A 13,522-nucleotide genomic window follows, 5' to 3' on the forward strand; every position below is an offset into this window, starting at 1 on the left:
AAAATGTATGTACATTAAGAAAAAAAAGATTACAAAGGTAAAAAAAAAAACATTTAAATGTGATGGAAAAAATGTTGCATAATTCAAGACTGTCCAAATCTCAATTAATTTCCTTGCGACACAGTGAAATATCATGAACTTTCTTGTACATTGAAAATATTGATTACATATCCTAGTTAGGACCATAGATACCTAGTAGTCTAGTACTGTCTAATAATATTTTCGTAACATGTATCTTGTATGCCACAGAATTAAGCATGATTGATTACTAAAGATTTTACAAAGTAATTCTATAAAAAAAAATCCAAAACTGATAATACAGTTTTCTTCTCAAAATAAGTTCCTCCAATCACGCATTGGTATGAACATAATGCCACATGATGAAGTGTCTAACCATCTTTAGACGAAGGGAGGGGGGAAAATATCAAATTTGTATTGGAGAAAAATTCGAAGGTTGTAAGGAAGTTTTAAATCTATAGTTTCTAAAAACCAAATTCATCTCCCTTTTCATTTTCAAACAATCAAAATAAAACACATCATTATCCTTATTTTCTCTCTATTTTTCTTTCCTCTCATGAAAGCATACCATTAAGCTAAAATGTGATTGAGTCGAACGAACAGGCATCTTTCATGCCCCAAAAATATAACCACTGAGAACAGACGTTCCTGTTAAGCATTTTAATTATGTCGATAAAAAGAAGGCGGAAAATTGAAATCCCAGCAAAATGCAAATTGATGAAAAATCATTAATTACAGAATAGCTAATTTTTCCAAAGAAAAGCATCATATGAAACCCATCTTCCATGCAGGAGGTATAGAGAAGCACAACATCAGGTGAATACAAACTAAGTATACACATCAACAATGACAATACACTATCTATACCCAAAACCCAAGTCTAGCTCTTGACCATACATCCCCTGGCTGTGACCTGAAGCATGGATTGGCTTTGGGTTTTTTGACCTCAGCTCCATCTCAAAAAGCCTCTGAAGTGCTTCTGGATGATTTCTTCCACCACCAACATCAGGAGCTAATGAAATAGCCAAAGAGTATATATGTCAGGAATTGTAAATAGATCAACAGACTAAAAATGAGGATGAAAATGTGTCATGTGATACAACTGCAGTTGCAAAACGAGAAAATAATAATCAATATCAGGCATGATATCTTCTTTGAGTGTCACTATGAGCAACAAAAAATTCTGGTGCCATCATGGAAAACCAGAAACAATAAAATGTAGCTTTGAGTGTGAATGTGCAAATAGAATCGCGGTGTCATTAACGTACCACCACTCCAAACATAGCATACATGGTTTTGAATATTGTTAATTTGTTCACAAAGTAGAAGCAACTGTGTAAACTAGAACAAAGAAAGACTAATAATTTGAACTGGTGGATGAGTGTGTTATGTGAATGTGCAAATGTATCTGATTATAAGCATTGTGTGTGCTCATGTACACACTTTATTGGATGTATGCATCTCATGTGCGCATTGTGTTTGCTGACATGCCCATGGCAGTCACAGAGAAAAGTGATTAAACTTGCTCTGAAAACACCTAGCCAACAAGGTCAATGAAACATGAACAAGCAGAAATAACTATTGAGAGGATCAATTGTCATCGAAATGTACAACAGCAAGCACAATTGTGCATTTTTTATGAATTCAAGTTAGCTACAATAATCATACAAAAGCAAGCACAATAGTAATGTACATTAAATTTCTACCTTGTAATTGCATTCCAGGGCCACCAAAAGTAGGATGCTGGTGACCACTAAATGGGAAGCCTTGGCCTTGCATTGGGTTTGGTTCCTGCATGAAGCCAGTCATTGGATTGCTAGCATGAGATGGCATAGGTGCACCCCTTGGGAATCCACGTAATAAATGAGGTGGGGGAAGGTTTCCTTGCATATGCATTTGTTGTTGTAACATAGAATGATGAACTGGAGGATCAAACCCTGGCCCTGCAAGTCCACTGTTTGGTTGACGAAAAGGAGGACGAAGCATATTTCCTGGAAATTGATGATTTGGTGGTGAGTCATGATGAACCATGCCCTCAGGAGTTGGAAGCTTCATATAAGAACTTATATGAGGGGGATGAGAATCCAGTTGGTTAAACATTGGACCACCGTGATTCAACTGAGGGTGGATCTGTGGAGATCTTTGGACATTAAGATTCTGATATGGAATACCAGGTTCCCTCATATCATATGGACCACGAGGGAATGCTAAACCTTCTTGATTTCTCGTAACGAGTCGGTCATCTCTAAATGCAGGATTCAGAGCTGCCAGTTTTCTAGTAATGTCAACTGTAGTGTCTTGGGACAAATCTGTTTTAACTAAATTTCCAGCAGATAAAAAGTTTTGCAGAGGATCACTAGCTGTAATCAAGCTATCTTCTTCTGGAAGGTGAATATCACGAGGCCCCTTGAAACCACTAGCTTTGGAAATTTCACTCTGAAGTAACGATGAATTACCATCTCCCTGAGAATCACCATACCCCAACCACTGCTCTTCAAATCTATTAGATTTGGGATGATTTGTTTGTTCTGATGGCAGGACACCACTTCCGTGCCTGTTCAGTGTAAGTTCACCTGTAGGAGGGTGAACATTGTCTGAGGTAGGGAAAGGAAACAAAAGAGACTCTGAAACATCAGGCCCTGCAGATCCAACTGAACCCCTTTGAACAGAAAGGGGCGCTCCAACTGATTGAAGCTCCTTCATAAAAGCTGACCCAAAAAGTGTTTCCAGTGTCAATGTCTTTGATGAATTGGAAACATCTACATTTGCTTCTCCAGGATTATCAAGAACATTGCCAGTAGTGACTCCTTCAGTATTAGGCACCTTGTCTGAAGAATCTAGAATAGATGAAAGTTCCATATCATTGTGTGAGGTTCCTTTCTGTAACAAAGAAAGGAGGTGGTGGGATGCATGATTATCAACTGGAGTCAACTGCTCAGATTTTGCATCAAAATCTTTGTCCTGAATGGGCTGTGGACGTGATGAGCCATTTTCACCAACTTGAGACAAAATTGACTGTTCTAAATCTTCACACGTTAGAACTGCTGCTAAAACCTCAGGTTTATCACTCTTGTACAATAGCTCAGAGTTGTCAATAGTAGTATGTGCTACATTTGATGTCATATGCTCACCAGTTGGTTCAGAATTTAGGAAAGCAAAATTAGCTGCAATAGGCTGGGGTGTTTCTACATTAGAAGTCTGCAACCCCCCTTTTTCTCCACCAACGATAAGTGAGAGCAAGTCATTCGGCCTATGTGTCAAGTCATCCACTGGCTTCTTTTCTGCAGTAAAGTGGGTAGGGAATGAACAAAACAAGTTAAAATCAAATCACAAAGAACAACTTGAAAAGCATAAAACATTGAAAGCGCTAAAGCCTCTTTATAAGTATACCTTCTTCAACAAACCAATGAGCAAACTTGGAAGATTGGAAGGCGTGTGGACTCCATGTCTCATCTGCTTTCTGATCAGGCTGCTATAAGAGCAAGAGCATAAATAATCAAATCTATAATAATGTGGCAGAATAAAAGCAGAAACAGAACACTAGTCCAAATCACAATATATATAGCCAAGTAGGTTAAGTATCTGTTTTCACAAAGATATCTGCCAGTTGTGGTTTCTCTAGCTTTTATAACCCCAAGGACATGAGGCATAGTTGAATGCAGACAATAAGTTCACTTAAAAGTTTTTGACATTACTCAAAGGAAATTCTAATAAGCTCCACAATTACCTCAACAATACTAGTCGATTTGTCACGGTCTAGTGTTGAAGCGTTACCAAAAAGCTTGTATAGGATAGAATTTGAATTGTCTGGACTAAAAGCTCCCACAGCCTCCTTTCCTTTTACTTCAGCATTAAGATTAATAAATTCATTGTCATCTGATGCTTCCAAGACTACTGAAAGAGCAGATCTCTTCCTCAATTGATCACCCATTCCAATTTTAATGTCGGCAATATCCAAAATTGACGGTAAATTTAAAATGTTTTCTTTCTCATAGTTAATTGAAATATTTAGATTTGTATTTTGAAGATTCTGTTGATCATTATTCACTTGCTTGGTTAATAATTTTCCTTCTTTATTGTCAGAATTTATACTGAATACATGGTTACCTCCAGTATCACCAGGCGCAGGTTGTCCAACCTATGCAAGCATCAGAATAAAAAAATGTATTAAAAAAGAGCCAAGAATAATGGCACATATTATAATATATAATATAATATATTACAATAAAGCACACTTCATTTATCAGCTAGTTGAATAAATAACATTATATGGTTTTAAAGGTTAACTTGGTTAAAATCTAGGAAGAAATTAGACTTTTCTTCTCATTTTAAAATGAGTCCTCAAATTCTAGGCTTTCAATCTTTATGGAGAGCAGTATCTCTGCGAGACATAATGTGGCAAAATCCTACAATATCCTCTGTATTTATTCAACATCCAATACGCAAAGAGGCAAAATCCTAATCCAATTAAGGTAGAGACTCTGAATAAAACATTTCTGTTATACAAAATTTGAATTTGACATCAGAGTTTGGTACTTGGGACATCAAATATTAGAGCAGAAGATAGTTTTAAACAGTATATCACAATCTAGTCTCTTGTATCCTCTCTTACGCCTGGGACACAGTCAAATTACAGGTACCATAAACTATCTCCTTACTCCTTTGCACTCTTCCTTGATTGGAGGTTGCTCTATAAAAACCTTGAAATCTTTAGATTTTTAACTTATCATTAGACATGAAACCAACATTCAAACAAGATAACATCAAAATCAAAACTAGCTTTATCAGAATCTAAGATTTGATGTGTCTTGAACCTTCCAGCATTGAAGAAAAGAAACTAGAATCTTGAATGAAGCCACCATTCACTTTCAAACTATTTAATTTTATAAGACGAAGATCACTCTTAAGACAGTTAGGACATTTTTTATAACCACATTCTAACCATCACTTTGAAGTTTGGAATCATAAAATCCTTTAGTGATTTCTATTCTAACAATTTTATGCTTGCTGAGCAATTATGGTGAATTAAACTACAAAATTTCATCTATGATTCCCATCTCAAAATACCACATAGTATGGACTTAGTTCTCAAACAAGAAATACCAACTTGGCAACTTTCTATCATAACAATTAACAGTAACAAGTAACAACTAAAATTCCCTACAAAGACAAAACATTATGATATCAAAAATTAAAATTTAGAAGTAAAACCTAGTTGAATGCCTAATTCAATACGTTAAGAATTTAATCTTTTAGCTTAACATTTGAAAAATAACAGCTTTTATGAATAACTAAGCTACAATAGGCCACAACTAAGATGGGGATGACAAACTTTATCTAGTTACCTCTGTTGAATGAGTGTTAAGGGATGTCTTGGTTGCCAAATTGCGTTCCAACTTTGCACTTGCAAAACCAGGGGGTACAAGTGGTCTTGCTGCTGAAGGAGTCTGTGAAAGGGAAGAAGATTTCTCATCATTGCTTAACACTGATAGAGTCACATTAGGCTCCACATACTCGTTGCTCCTATTAACTACCCTTTTCTCATCGTCGTCAGCAAGTGAAGTTATGTCAAAATCGTCGTTATTCTTGTCCGGGTTCAACTTATGCTTTTCTTGGAAAGCTTTATGTTGTTCCTTTCTCATCAATTCAAAAGAAGCTGGCAAGAAAGTTGTCATCCATTTATTTAGTCTAAAACTCACTAAACATGCACTTAACAATGTCCCTAATTACAAAGGTAAACAGAACTTCTAAAGCCATATTTAATGAGAACAGATACAGCAAGACAAAATGTCTTCTGAAAAAGAACAATTACCTCTTCTTTTTCTTTCCTCTTCAGCCCTGTCTTCACTTGTACACTCCAAAGAACCAAATGTTTCATCATTAAGAGAGTCATTAGTCTCCCGACGTGAGTGAGGTGCCTGGAAAGCATCCAAATCAAAATAAAAAAAATAAGGTAACAGACATTGAAGTTAATAAAATTATGTGCGATTTCAATACTAACCATGACTTCACCACATCAAATGAAAATCATAATTGAGAGTTAAGAATTGTTGGAAGCAATCAATAATTCAATATTGCAATGTAGCCAGCATACAGGTGTATGAGATATAACAACTACAACTAACCTTATAAGGGCGAGGAGGATGATAAGGCTCATTAGACCGATTTAGCTGGTAGTTGTCATTAGCTCGAAATTTCAGGGCAGCCAACCCAGGGGTATACCCAGAGGGCCGAGGAAAAGAACCACTACCAAGAAGCCCATCATGCTCAGGACCTTGCCAAGATCTACGCGATTGATTGCCAAAACGTTTTCCAGAATCTGCAAATAGACACAAACAATGAAATAGATGAAAATAACCCTTTTCAAAGAAACTTCTACTTCAATACCCATCACTAAGTCATAGATATAGGGAAGAATGCCATATCAGTCCAAACAGTTTAATTTGTAGAGAATTAAGGACAGGCATATTCTTGCTGATCAAGTGTAAAAACCTGAATCCAATTCAGATTGAGAATCACTATCTTTATCAGATCGTCCTGAAGATCGAGTTTCCCATTTTCCATGTATTCCCCGTGAAAAGCTATCACCTCTGGTGGGAGGGGATGAACTATATTCAATACGTCGACTAAAACTATGCACTGACAAACCACCTGTACTTCTCTGCCGATCTTGAGAAGCATCTTCAAATTCACTGATTTCCAAATAAAAAAATAAAGGACAAAGATCACCAAAAAAACAAGGCGTAACACATAATGGAAGATCACAAATTGATAAAAAAGATACACCATAATTCCTGCATCAGTGCATTGAATTTCATCCATTACACCGGGTAGAAACAGACTATGTGGCACAACAATCTTTACCTTAAAAGTGATCGATCAAACCCACTAGGCAACTCTCTGCATATGTCCAATCCACTTAGCGATAACAAAAAATCCCTTGTGTATGAAATTTTTAACTTCCTGAACCACCATCAACAGATAAGTGTTACAACACGCATCATATTTTGATTTTGATAGAAAACATGTATAACGAGCAAAAAGCTGATCAAAGAAGAAAGGTTACTCTTGCAATCCTTGATCAGTTGCCTGATCCAACAAGCCCTGATCTTCACTTTGAAAACTCATTTTGATCTCTCCACCCAATAATTCCTCTCCACAAAGTTGATGAAAACAGCCAAATATTTCCAACCAATGAATAATGCAAAGTATCAACCACAAAGAGCACTAGTCAATAGTAATCATCACTTACACAATTCATAACACAATCTCACCCTGATGAGAACCATAACCAAATACTCTTCTGCTCCCAACACCAAACACGGTTAAAATAAAAACCCTCAAATATTTTTATTCTAGTGCAAGCACAAGGTCAATTCCTGATTTTTCCATCACCCACTTCTACAATCTATGATGTGGAAATCTTCAAAGCCAAGAAAACAAATAACCTAGAACCAATATACACAGGCAAAATTCCACTCACTGATCCAAACTCAGTCAACGAGACCCACTATCCAAAACCCTCCCAAGCTTCCTCCTTTGTGAAAAATTCGCAAAACCATCACCTAAAAAGACGAAAAACACTCTCCTCAATGAAATTTGCGAGATAGATATATACACTTCATCGCCTCAAAATCAGAACGCAAAATCACAGGGATAAGAGATTCAATTAAAAAACTTTCGGGAACACCCATGAAATTTAGCTCCGAGGGAAAACGAAAGGGACCATAATCATTGAAGGGTTTGTGCCTAATCTAAAGCTCCGCCATGAAATTAAGAAAAATAAAAAACTAGGGTTTTGGATTTTTTACAAAGGACCTATGTGGATCGAGGGTTATGGAGAAAATCGATCGCCGAAACGGTGTGGAATCGAAATCTTGGGGAGATATGAAGTGATGGATCGCGAAGGAGGAAGAGGGAGTAAGCGAAAAGAGAGAGAGATTTGAAGTGAGAGAGAGAAAGTTGTTACTATTATGGTATTATAATTATCTCCGGCAAGCTATGGGATAGGAATGCCTTTTTTGTCTACGATGATAAATAAACGAGTAATAATTAGAATTACTGTCTTAATCTTACTTATAAGTTTAAAAAAATATTATTTAATTCTTACTGCTTTGCCAGAATTATTATTATATGTGTAAATAGTATGCCCAATTTAAAGATTTTTACATTGTTAAATAAATATATATATATAGTAAAATTATTAATTTTTAGGATAATTACTTTAACATTTATTTTTACAATTAATAAAAAGATAGCTATAAGGAAATATTTAGCACGTGAAATAAGAATTTTATTTTTCTAATTATAATTTTTAATTCTTATTTAAATAAAATTAAAATAAGTTCATAAATATAATTTTTATGTTTCAGTTAAAAAAAGAATAAGAATACAAAATTATAATTGTAGGCTGAATTTCGACTTTATTTAACACTCAATAAACAAAAGTAATCACGGATTTTATCATGTTAAGTTTAAGTAAAAAAAAAAAAAGATATTTCACGAGTATTAACATGAACAATGATAATAATTATAAAATAAGAAATGAGAAAATAAAAAATAAAAAATAATGATAATTACAATAAGTGGTGGTGATAATAATAAACATTAATATTAGTGATAAAATAACATCATAATAACTCCACCCGAGGATGGATGAAAGTGAAATTGAACATGGAGTTATGTAAAGTCATAATACCAAGGGCAAGAGTATGTATGGAGGAGTGTTAGATATTGTAAGGGAAATTTATTTGCAACTTTGACACTTGCTCGATCATTTTGGTTGAGCTCCAAATCACATGTTAAAGTTTAATCTTTTAAAGTAACTAGCGTTGTCCAACATTATGGTAGAGTCCCATTTTATTATGTATATCAAGATTAATATCCTCTAGATGCAAATATATTTCAATTTTATTTGACAATTAGTAAATAGAAGTAATCATAGGTGGGATTATGTTGGGTTTAAGTCAAAAAAAAAAAAAAAAACATTCCACAAGTTTCTGCAACAACAATGATAACAAAATGGGACCAAAAAATGACAAAATAATAATTCAGCCAGATGGGTGAAATTAAATACTGTTGAAGTTGTGCAAATTCACAATACCGATACTATGTGTGTAGGAGAAGTTATAGACTATGAAGTCCAATTTATTCTCCTTTTTTCATGCAACTTTAGTACTTGCTCAATCATTTTGGCCAAACCCTGGGTCATTTCTCTAGATGTAATACATCCATATACGCTTTCACAAGATTTCAAATACAAAGAGCCTTTCCCAACAAAATAATTTAATCTCCTAAAATCATGTACTTCATGAAGCCAACAAGATAATGCCTTGCGCAAGTGTAACGTTTATCATTTATTCACCGATTACATAAACTTGATTAAACACAAGTTAATTAAAGGTTTAATTGTAAATTTAATCATTCAACTTTTCTTGTTTTAAAAATTTTATCATTCAAATTTAATTTTTATAAATTTTATCACCTAAATTTTTAATTTTTGTGCATTATGTCACTATTGAAGAAAAATGATTTTGACCTTTTTACACTGGTTCTACTTATATACGATATAGCAAGTCATTTTTCTACATCCGTGATGCATACAACCAATGTATAAAAATCTAGAAAAATTAACTTTTTACATCAATTTGTTATCAATATGATGATAAAATATATATAAAAAACAAACTTAAAAGATAAAATTTGTGAAATATTAAAAGTTAGATGATAAAATTTGTTAAAAAGAAACTTTGATAGTAAATTCTGCAAAATTATGAAAGTTGAATGATAAAATTTGTAAAAATAAAATTTGAATGATAAAATTTATAAAATAAAAAAAAATCATGGTAAATTTTACCATATCTTAATTAAAAAATGAATATTTCCAATTTTATAGGAAAACAAAATATTTTAGTTCTAATAATTTATTTTTTAAGAAATTAACATATATAAACAAAAAATTTAGATAACTAAAACAATACTCCATACATTTTTTTTTCATTTCTTCTCAAAAATGGTAAAAAAAAAAAAAGGATAGTCACAGTTTGATTTTTCCACTCCTTATCCATTCTTAGCTTATTTGTATTTTTGTCCCCACAACAGCCATTGTACACCCTTTTGGTTGGCTAAAATTCACTCTCATCCCACGTTGTTAAGCTTCGTAAATAAGATTCAACACAAGGGGCACTTTACAACTCCAAACCCCTTCCAACGCTATCTCTATCTATAATAATCAGCTCGGAGTTAGAGCACTGAGCAACCGCCATGGCCACCGCTCCTTCGCTTCTACACTCATCTGGGTCCTCTTTCTTCTCTCAATTTCGTGCCTTTCAATTCTCTTCTTCTTTGCTGTTCCCTCATAGTAACAAGCATGGGAATGCACTGGTCTCTGTGAAGGCCTCTGTTTCTGGGGTTGTGTTGGTGGAGAAGTCTGAGGCAGAGAAGGCCAATAGGCTCAAAACAGCTTACACTGAGAAAATTATTCCCTTGCTCATGGAAGAGTTCTCCTACACCAACAAACACCAGGTTTTTTACCAAATTTTGTAACTTTTGTTTAATGTTTTTTCTAACATTGTTTGGCTGTGAAAGTTTGAATCTTTGTTGGTTTTGGGTTGGTGGGGTTCTGGGAGTTTGGTATCATGTGGCGGGGGAAATGTGATGGGTGTGTGTTAAGCTGCTTTGGATTTATGGGGTTTTAATGTGAATTTTGTTGTTGTTTTATTTTATTTTTTATGGTTTGGGTTGATGGGGTTTTGCTACTTTGGTTTCACATAGTGGGACAATTGAGATGAAGCATGATAAGTTGATTTGGTTTCATGAGGTTTCACAGTAAAATTTCAGTTTTTTGGGGGTTTGATTAGGGGGGAGGGGGATTAATGGTGTGTTTGGAACGGTGGGAAGATTAGGGAGGAGATAAAAGTTGAAATTTCAATTGAAGAGAAAATGGAAGTGAAGAAAATTTTGAATTGTTGTTTCTATGAGTTGTTATCCGTGTTTTCTTTCCTATCTTCCAAACATACCATAAGTTTTGGTGTCAAATAGTGTTGAAGAAGAAATGGGGGCATGATCATTTGGTTTGCCTTCAATTTTTGCAATGTTGGGTTTTATCTTTTCCTTCATTTCAGGTGCCTAAAATTGAGAAGATTGTGGTGAACTGTGGTATCGGAGATGCTGCACAAAATGCAAAGGGTTTGGACGCGGCAATAAGTGATCTAGCACTGATCACAGGGCAGAGACCTATTAAGACTCGGGCCAGGGCTTCTCTTGCCACCTTTAAGATCAGGGAAGGTCAACCACTTGGGATTTCTGTGACACTAAGAGGAAATGTGAGCATGTTGTAGTATTCAATTTATATTGTTTAATGAATATAGTTGATTGGGATGTGATGATTTACTGAATTTATTTAGAACAATGCGAGTATCATGATGTTATTGGCTTTTGGTAACGAGATGCTACCCTGCTGTTACGTGGATTTATTATTTTCCTGATAGTGTGGCTGTTTTGTTGTTACGGTTAAATGCCTAGGTATAAGGAACTTTGACTAGTGCTGATATGCTGCTGGAAATTTATTTTGAAATGTGTTACTACTATTTGTTAACTTGTCCATTATCTGCGGCTAGGGATCTTGTGTAAGCCTATTGACATCCCTTAAGAGAAAGAGGAATAGAATGAAGTATGAGTTTTGGAATATAGTTCAATAGGGATATATATGATTATGAAAGGACTTAATTTCTTTGCTAAGGCATATTGGTTTGATTTGGTAAGTTAGTAGCAGTTCTGAACATTGGTAATGTATTCGTGGCCAACTATAGAACTTAAGAAGTTAAAATAATCTTTGGCAAATGTGCAAATTCCATACTGTGATAAATGTGCCACTGTTTGTTAACTTGTCCTTTATCTGCGGCTAGGAATCTTGTGTAAGCCTTTTGGCATCCTTTAAGCGAAATAGGAATAGAATGAAGTTTGAGAATTGGGATATAGTTCAATAGGGGTTATATGATTATGAAAGGATTTCATTTCTTTACTAAGACATATTCGTTTGATGGCAAGTTAGTAGCAGTGATAACCTGAGAAGTTAAATAATGGGAAATATGCAGATTCCATACTTGTCACTAAAAAGTAACCTAGAACAGAGTTGCTATTTAGGTTTGGAATATATGCTATCATGTTGCAAATTGGCTATATTCTTTGTTGACATAATATGCTATCCATCAATCAGACATTATCTTGTAACAGAAAATGTTTACTTAGAAAACATTATTCTCCTCCTATAAGAACAGTAGGTAACATTATTCTCTGTTATCCTGAACTTGTTTCTTCAGAATCCAAAAGTGAAAGGAAATTTTGGCCTTCTGTTTTGTCTGTGTTTTTATCAAGGTCGAAGTCGTTTTCTTTTGGATAGGCTACGCTTACCATTTGTGTTTAATTTTCAATGTTACTTTAATAAAGAGTGCTCTCATCAGGAATTTACTAAACGAGACTATACGCATGTTTAGAAGCACGATTTACAACCCACAACAATTCACATCCCAGATGTGAAAAATCTCAAAAGCTACAGCTAGTAGTGTTTATCGGATGTGAAAAATCATGTCTCTGATTCATTTCCAAACATGCTACGGAGTTTCTGTTATGTCAAAGGGTTTGGTGATGTGTTGCAATATATGTATGTGAATTTGATCTCTGTTTGAAATTCTTTATTTAAAAACTGTAAGTACATTACAATTCTCCATTGAATACCAAATTCTAATTCTAATACTCTACATTTCAGTAAGCTCATATTCTACTGATATCCAGTATTAGAACCACATAAGTTAAACCAAAACCTCCTGTGTTTTTATGTAGCTGAAATCCAATAACTGTTGTTTGATTTTTTACAGATGATGTACTCATTCCTAGACCGAGTTGTCAACTTGGGACTTCCTAGGACAAGAGATTTCCAAGGTGTGAACCCCAACAGCTTTGATGGGCATGGGAACTACAGCATTGGCATTAAGGACCAGGGTGTCTTCCCAGAGATCAGAGCTGATGTTGTTGGTAAGCCTCGGGGAATGGATATCTGCATCGCAACAACAGCTAAAACCGACCAAGAAGCACACAAATTGTTGGCTCTTATGGGTATGCCCTTCAGAGAGGGAAGTGGTCCCGCCACCACAATTCGGAAAAAGAAGCTCAAGTCTCATCATTTTGATGCAAAATCAAAGGGAAGAGGAAGGAAGTGACATAGTTTTGATGCAAAATCATAGGATAAAAGGAAGTGAGGTTGAGGACCAGGAGACACTGTGTTGTATTCCTTGTTTCATTCAGATGTAATGTTAATATGTTGTTGATTCTTTTTGTAAGAGGCATGCATATGCCATCAACTATTTCGCTATAAGGTTATAATGTGGTTATGCAGATCATGCTTGCTAATTGATTTCCATTTATTTCCTGATTATTTGGTTCAGTTGACAATTATTTAAGTGTGTTTGGTTCTCTTTCTGGAAAATACTGAGGTGACATGGATTGA

At 34.8% G+C, this 13,522-nt stretch overlaps 2 protein-coding genes across 7 annotated transcripts; one reads left to right on the forward strand and one right to left on the reverse strand.

Annotated features, from left to right (window-relative positions):
• Positions 1–669: 669 nt before the first annotated feature.
• LOC114425193 lies at positions 670–8,018 on the reverse strand. 6 transcript variants are annotated; one of them, XM_028392003.1, is made up of 11 exons: positions 7,085–8,018; positions 6,883–6,981; positions 6,511–6,710; positions 6,144–6,337; positions 5,831–5,936; positions 5,364–5,674; positions 4,126–4,156; positions 3,746–3,909; positions 3,409–3,490; positions 1,725–3,299; positions 670–1,030 (listed from the first exon to the last, which is right to left on the reverse strand). In XM_028392003.1, the coding sequence occupies exons 1-11, from the start codon at positions 7,144–7,146 to the stop codon at positions 876–878; spliced, it is 2,979 nt and encodes a 992-aa protein (XP_028247804.1). In that variant the 5' UTR covers positions 7,147–8,018; the 3' UTR covers positions 670–875. The 6 variants fall into 6 exon arrangements, with proteins under 6 accessions (XP_028247804.1, XP_028247806.1, XP_028247805.1 ...); XM_028392005.1 differs by having other exon boundaries at positions 3,409–3,487; positions 3,746–3,861; positions 7,085–8,017; XM_028392004.1 differs by having other exon boundaries at positions 3,746–3,861; positions 7,085–8,017.
• A 2,203-nt stretch (positions 8,019–10,221) lies between these two features.
• LOC114425194 (50S ribosomal protein L5, chloroplastic-like) lies at positions 10,222–13,470 on the forward strand. Its single transcript, XM_028392006.1, has 3 exons — positions 10,222–10,542; positions 11,142–11,342; positions 12,894–13,470. Exons 1-3 carry the CDS (start codon positions 10,282–10,284, stop codon positions 13,233–13,235), a joined length of 804 nt encoding a protein of 267 aa, XP_028247807.1. The 5' UTR covers positions 10,222–10,281; the 3' UTR covers positions 13,236–13,470.
• The last annotated feature ends 52 nt before the right edge of the window (positions 13,471–13,522 follow it).

Source organism: Glycine soja, chromosome 9 (assembly GCF_004193775.1).
Source record: "Glycine soja cultivar W05 chromosome 9, ASM419377v2, whole genome shotgun sequence".
In the NCBI taxonomy this organism is placed as follows: domain Eukaryota; kingdom Viridiplantae; phylum Streptophyta; class Magnoliopsida; order Fabales; family Fabaceae; genus Glycine; species Glycine soja.

Bases quoted from the DNA above. Each gene is read 5' to 3' on its own strand.
- LOC114425193 (XM_028392000.1), bottom strand. From the start codon at position 7,146: ATGAGTTTTCAAAGTGAAGATCAGGGCTTGTTGGATCAGGCAACTGAT. The intron at 6,982-7,084 runs GTAACCTTTCTT...ATGGTGGTTCAG, and splicing joins ACTGATCAAGGATTGCAAGA to GAAGTTAAAAATTTCATACA. The intron at 1,031-1,724 runs GTAGAAATTTAA...CTATTTCATTAG, and splicing joins CCCTGGAATGCAATTACAAG to CTCCTGATGTTGGTGGTGGA.
- LOC114425194 (XM_028392006.1), top strand. From the start codon at position 10,282: ATGGCCACCGCTCCTTCGCTTCTACACTCATCTGGGTCCTCTTTCTTC. The intron at 10,543-11,141 runs GTTTTTTACCAA...CCTTCATTTCAG, and splicing joins CCTACACCAACAAACACCAG to GTGCCTAAAATTGAGAAGAT. The intron at 11,343-12,893 runs GTGAGCATGTTG...GATTTTTTACAG, and splicing joins CTGTGACACTAAGAGGAAAT to ATGATGTACTCATTCCTAGA.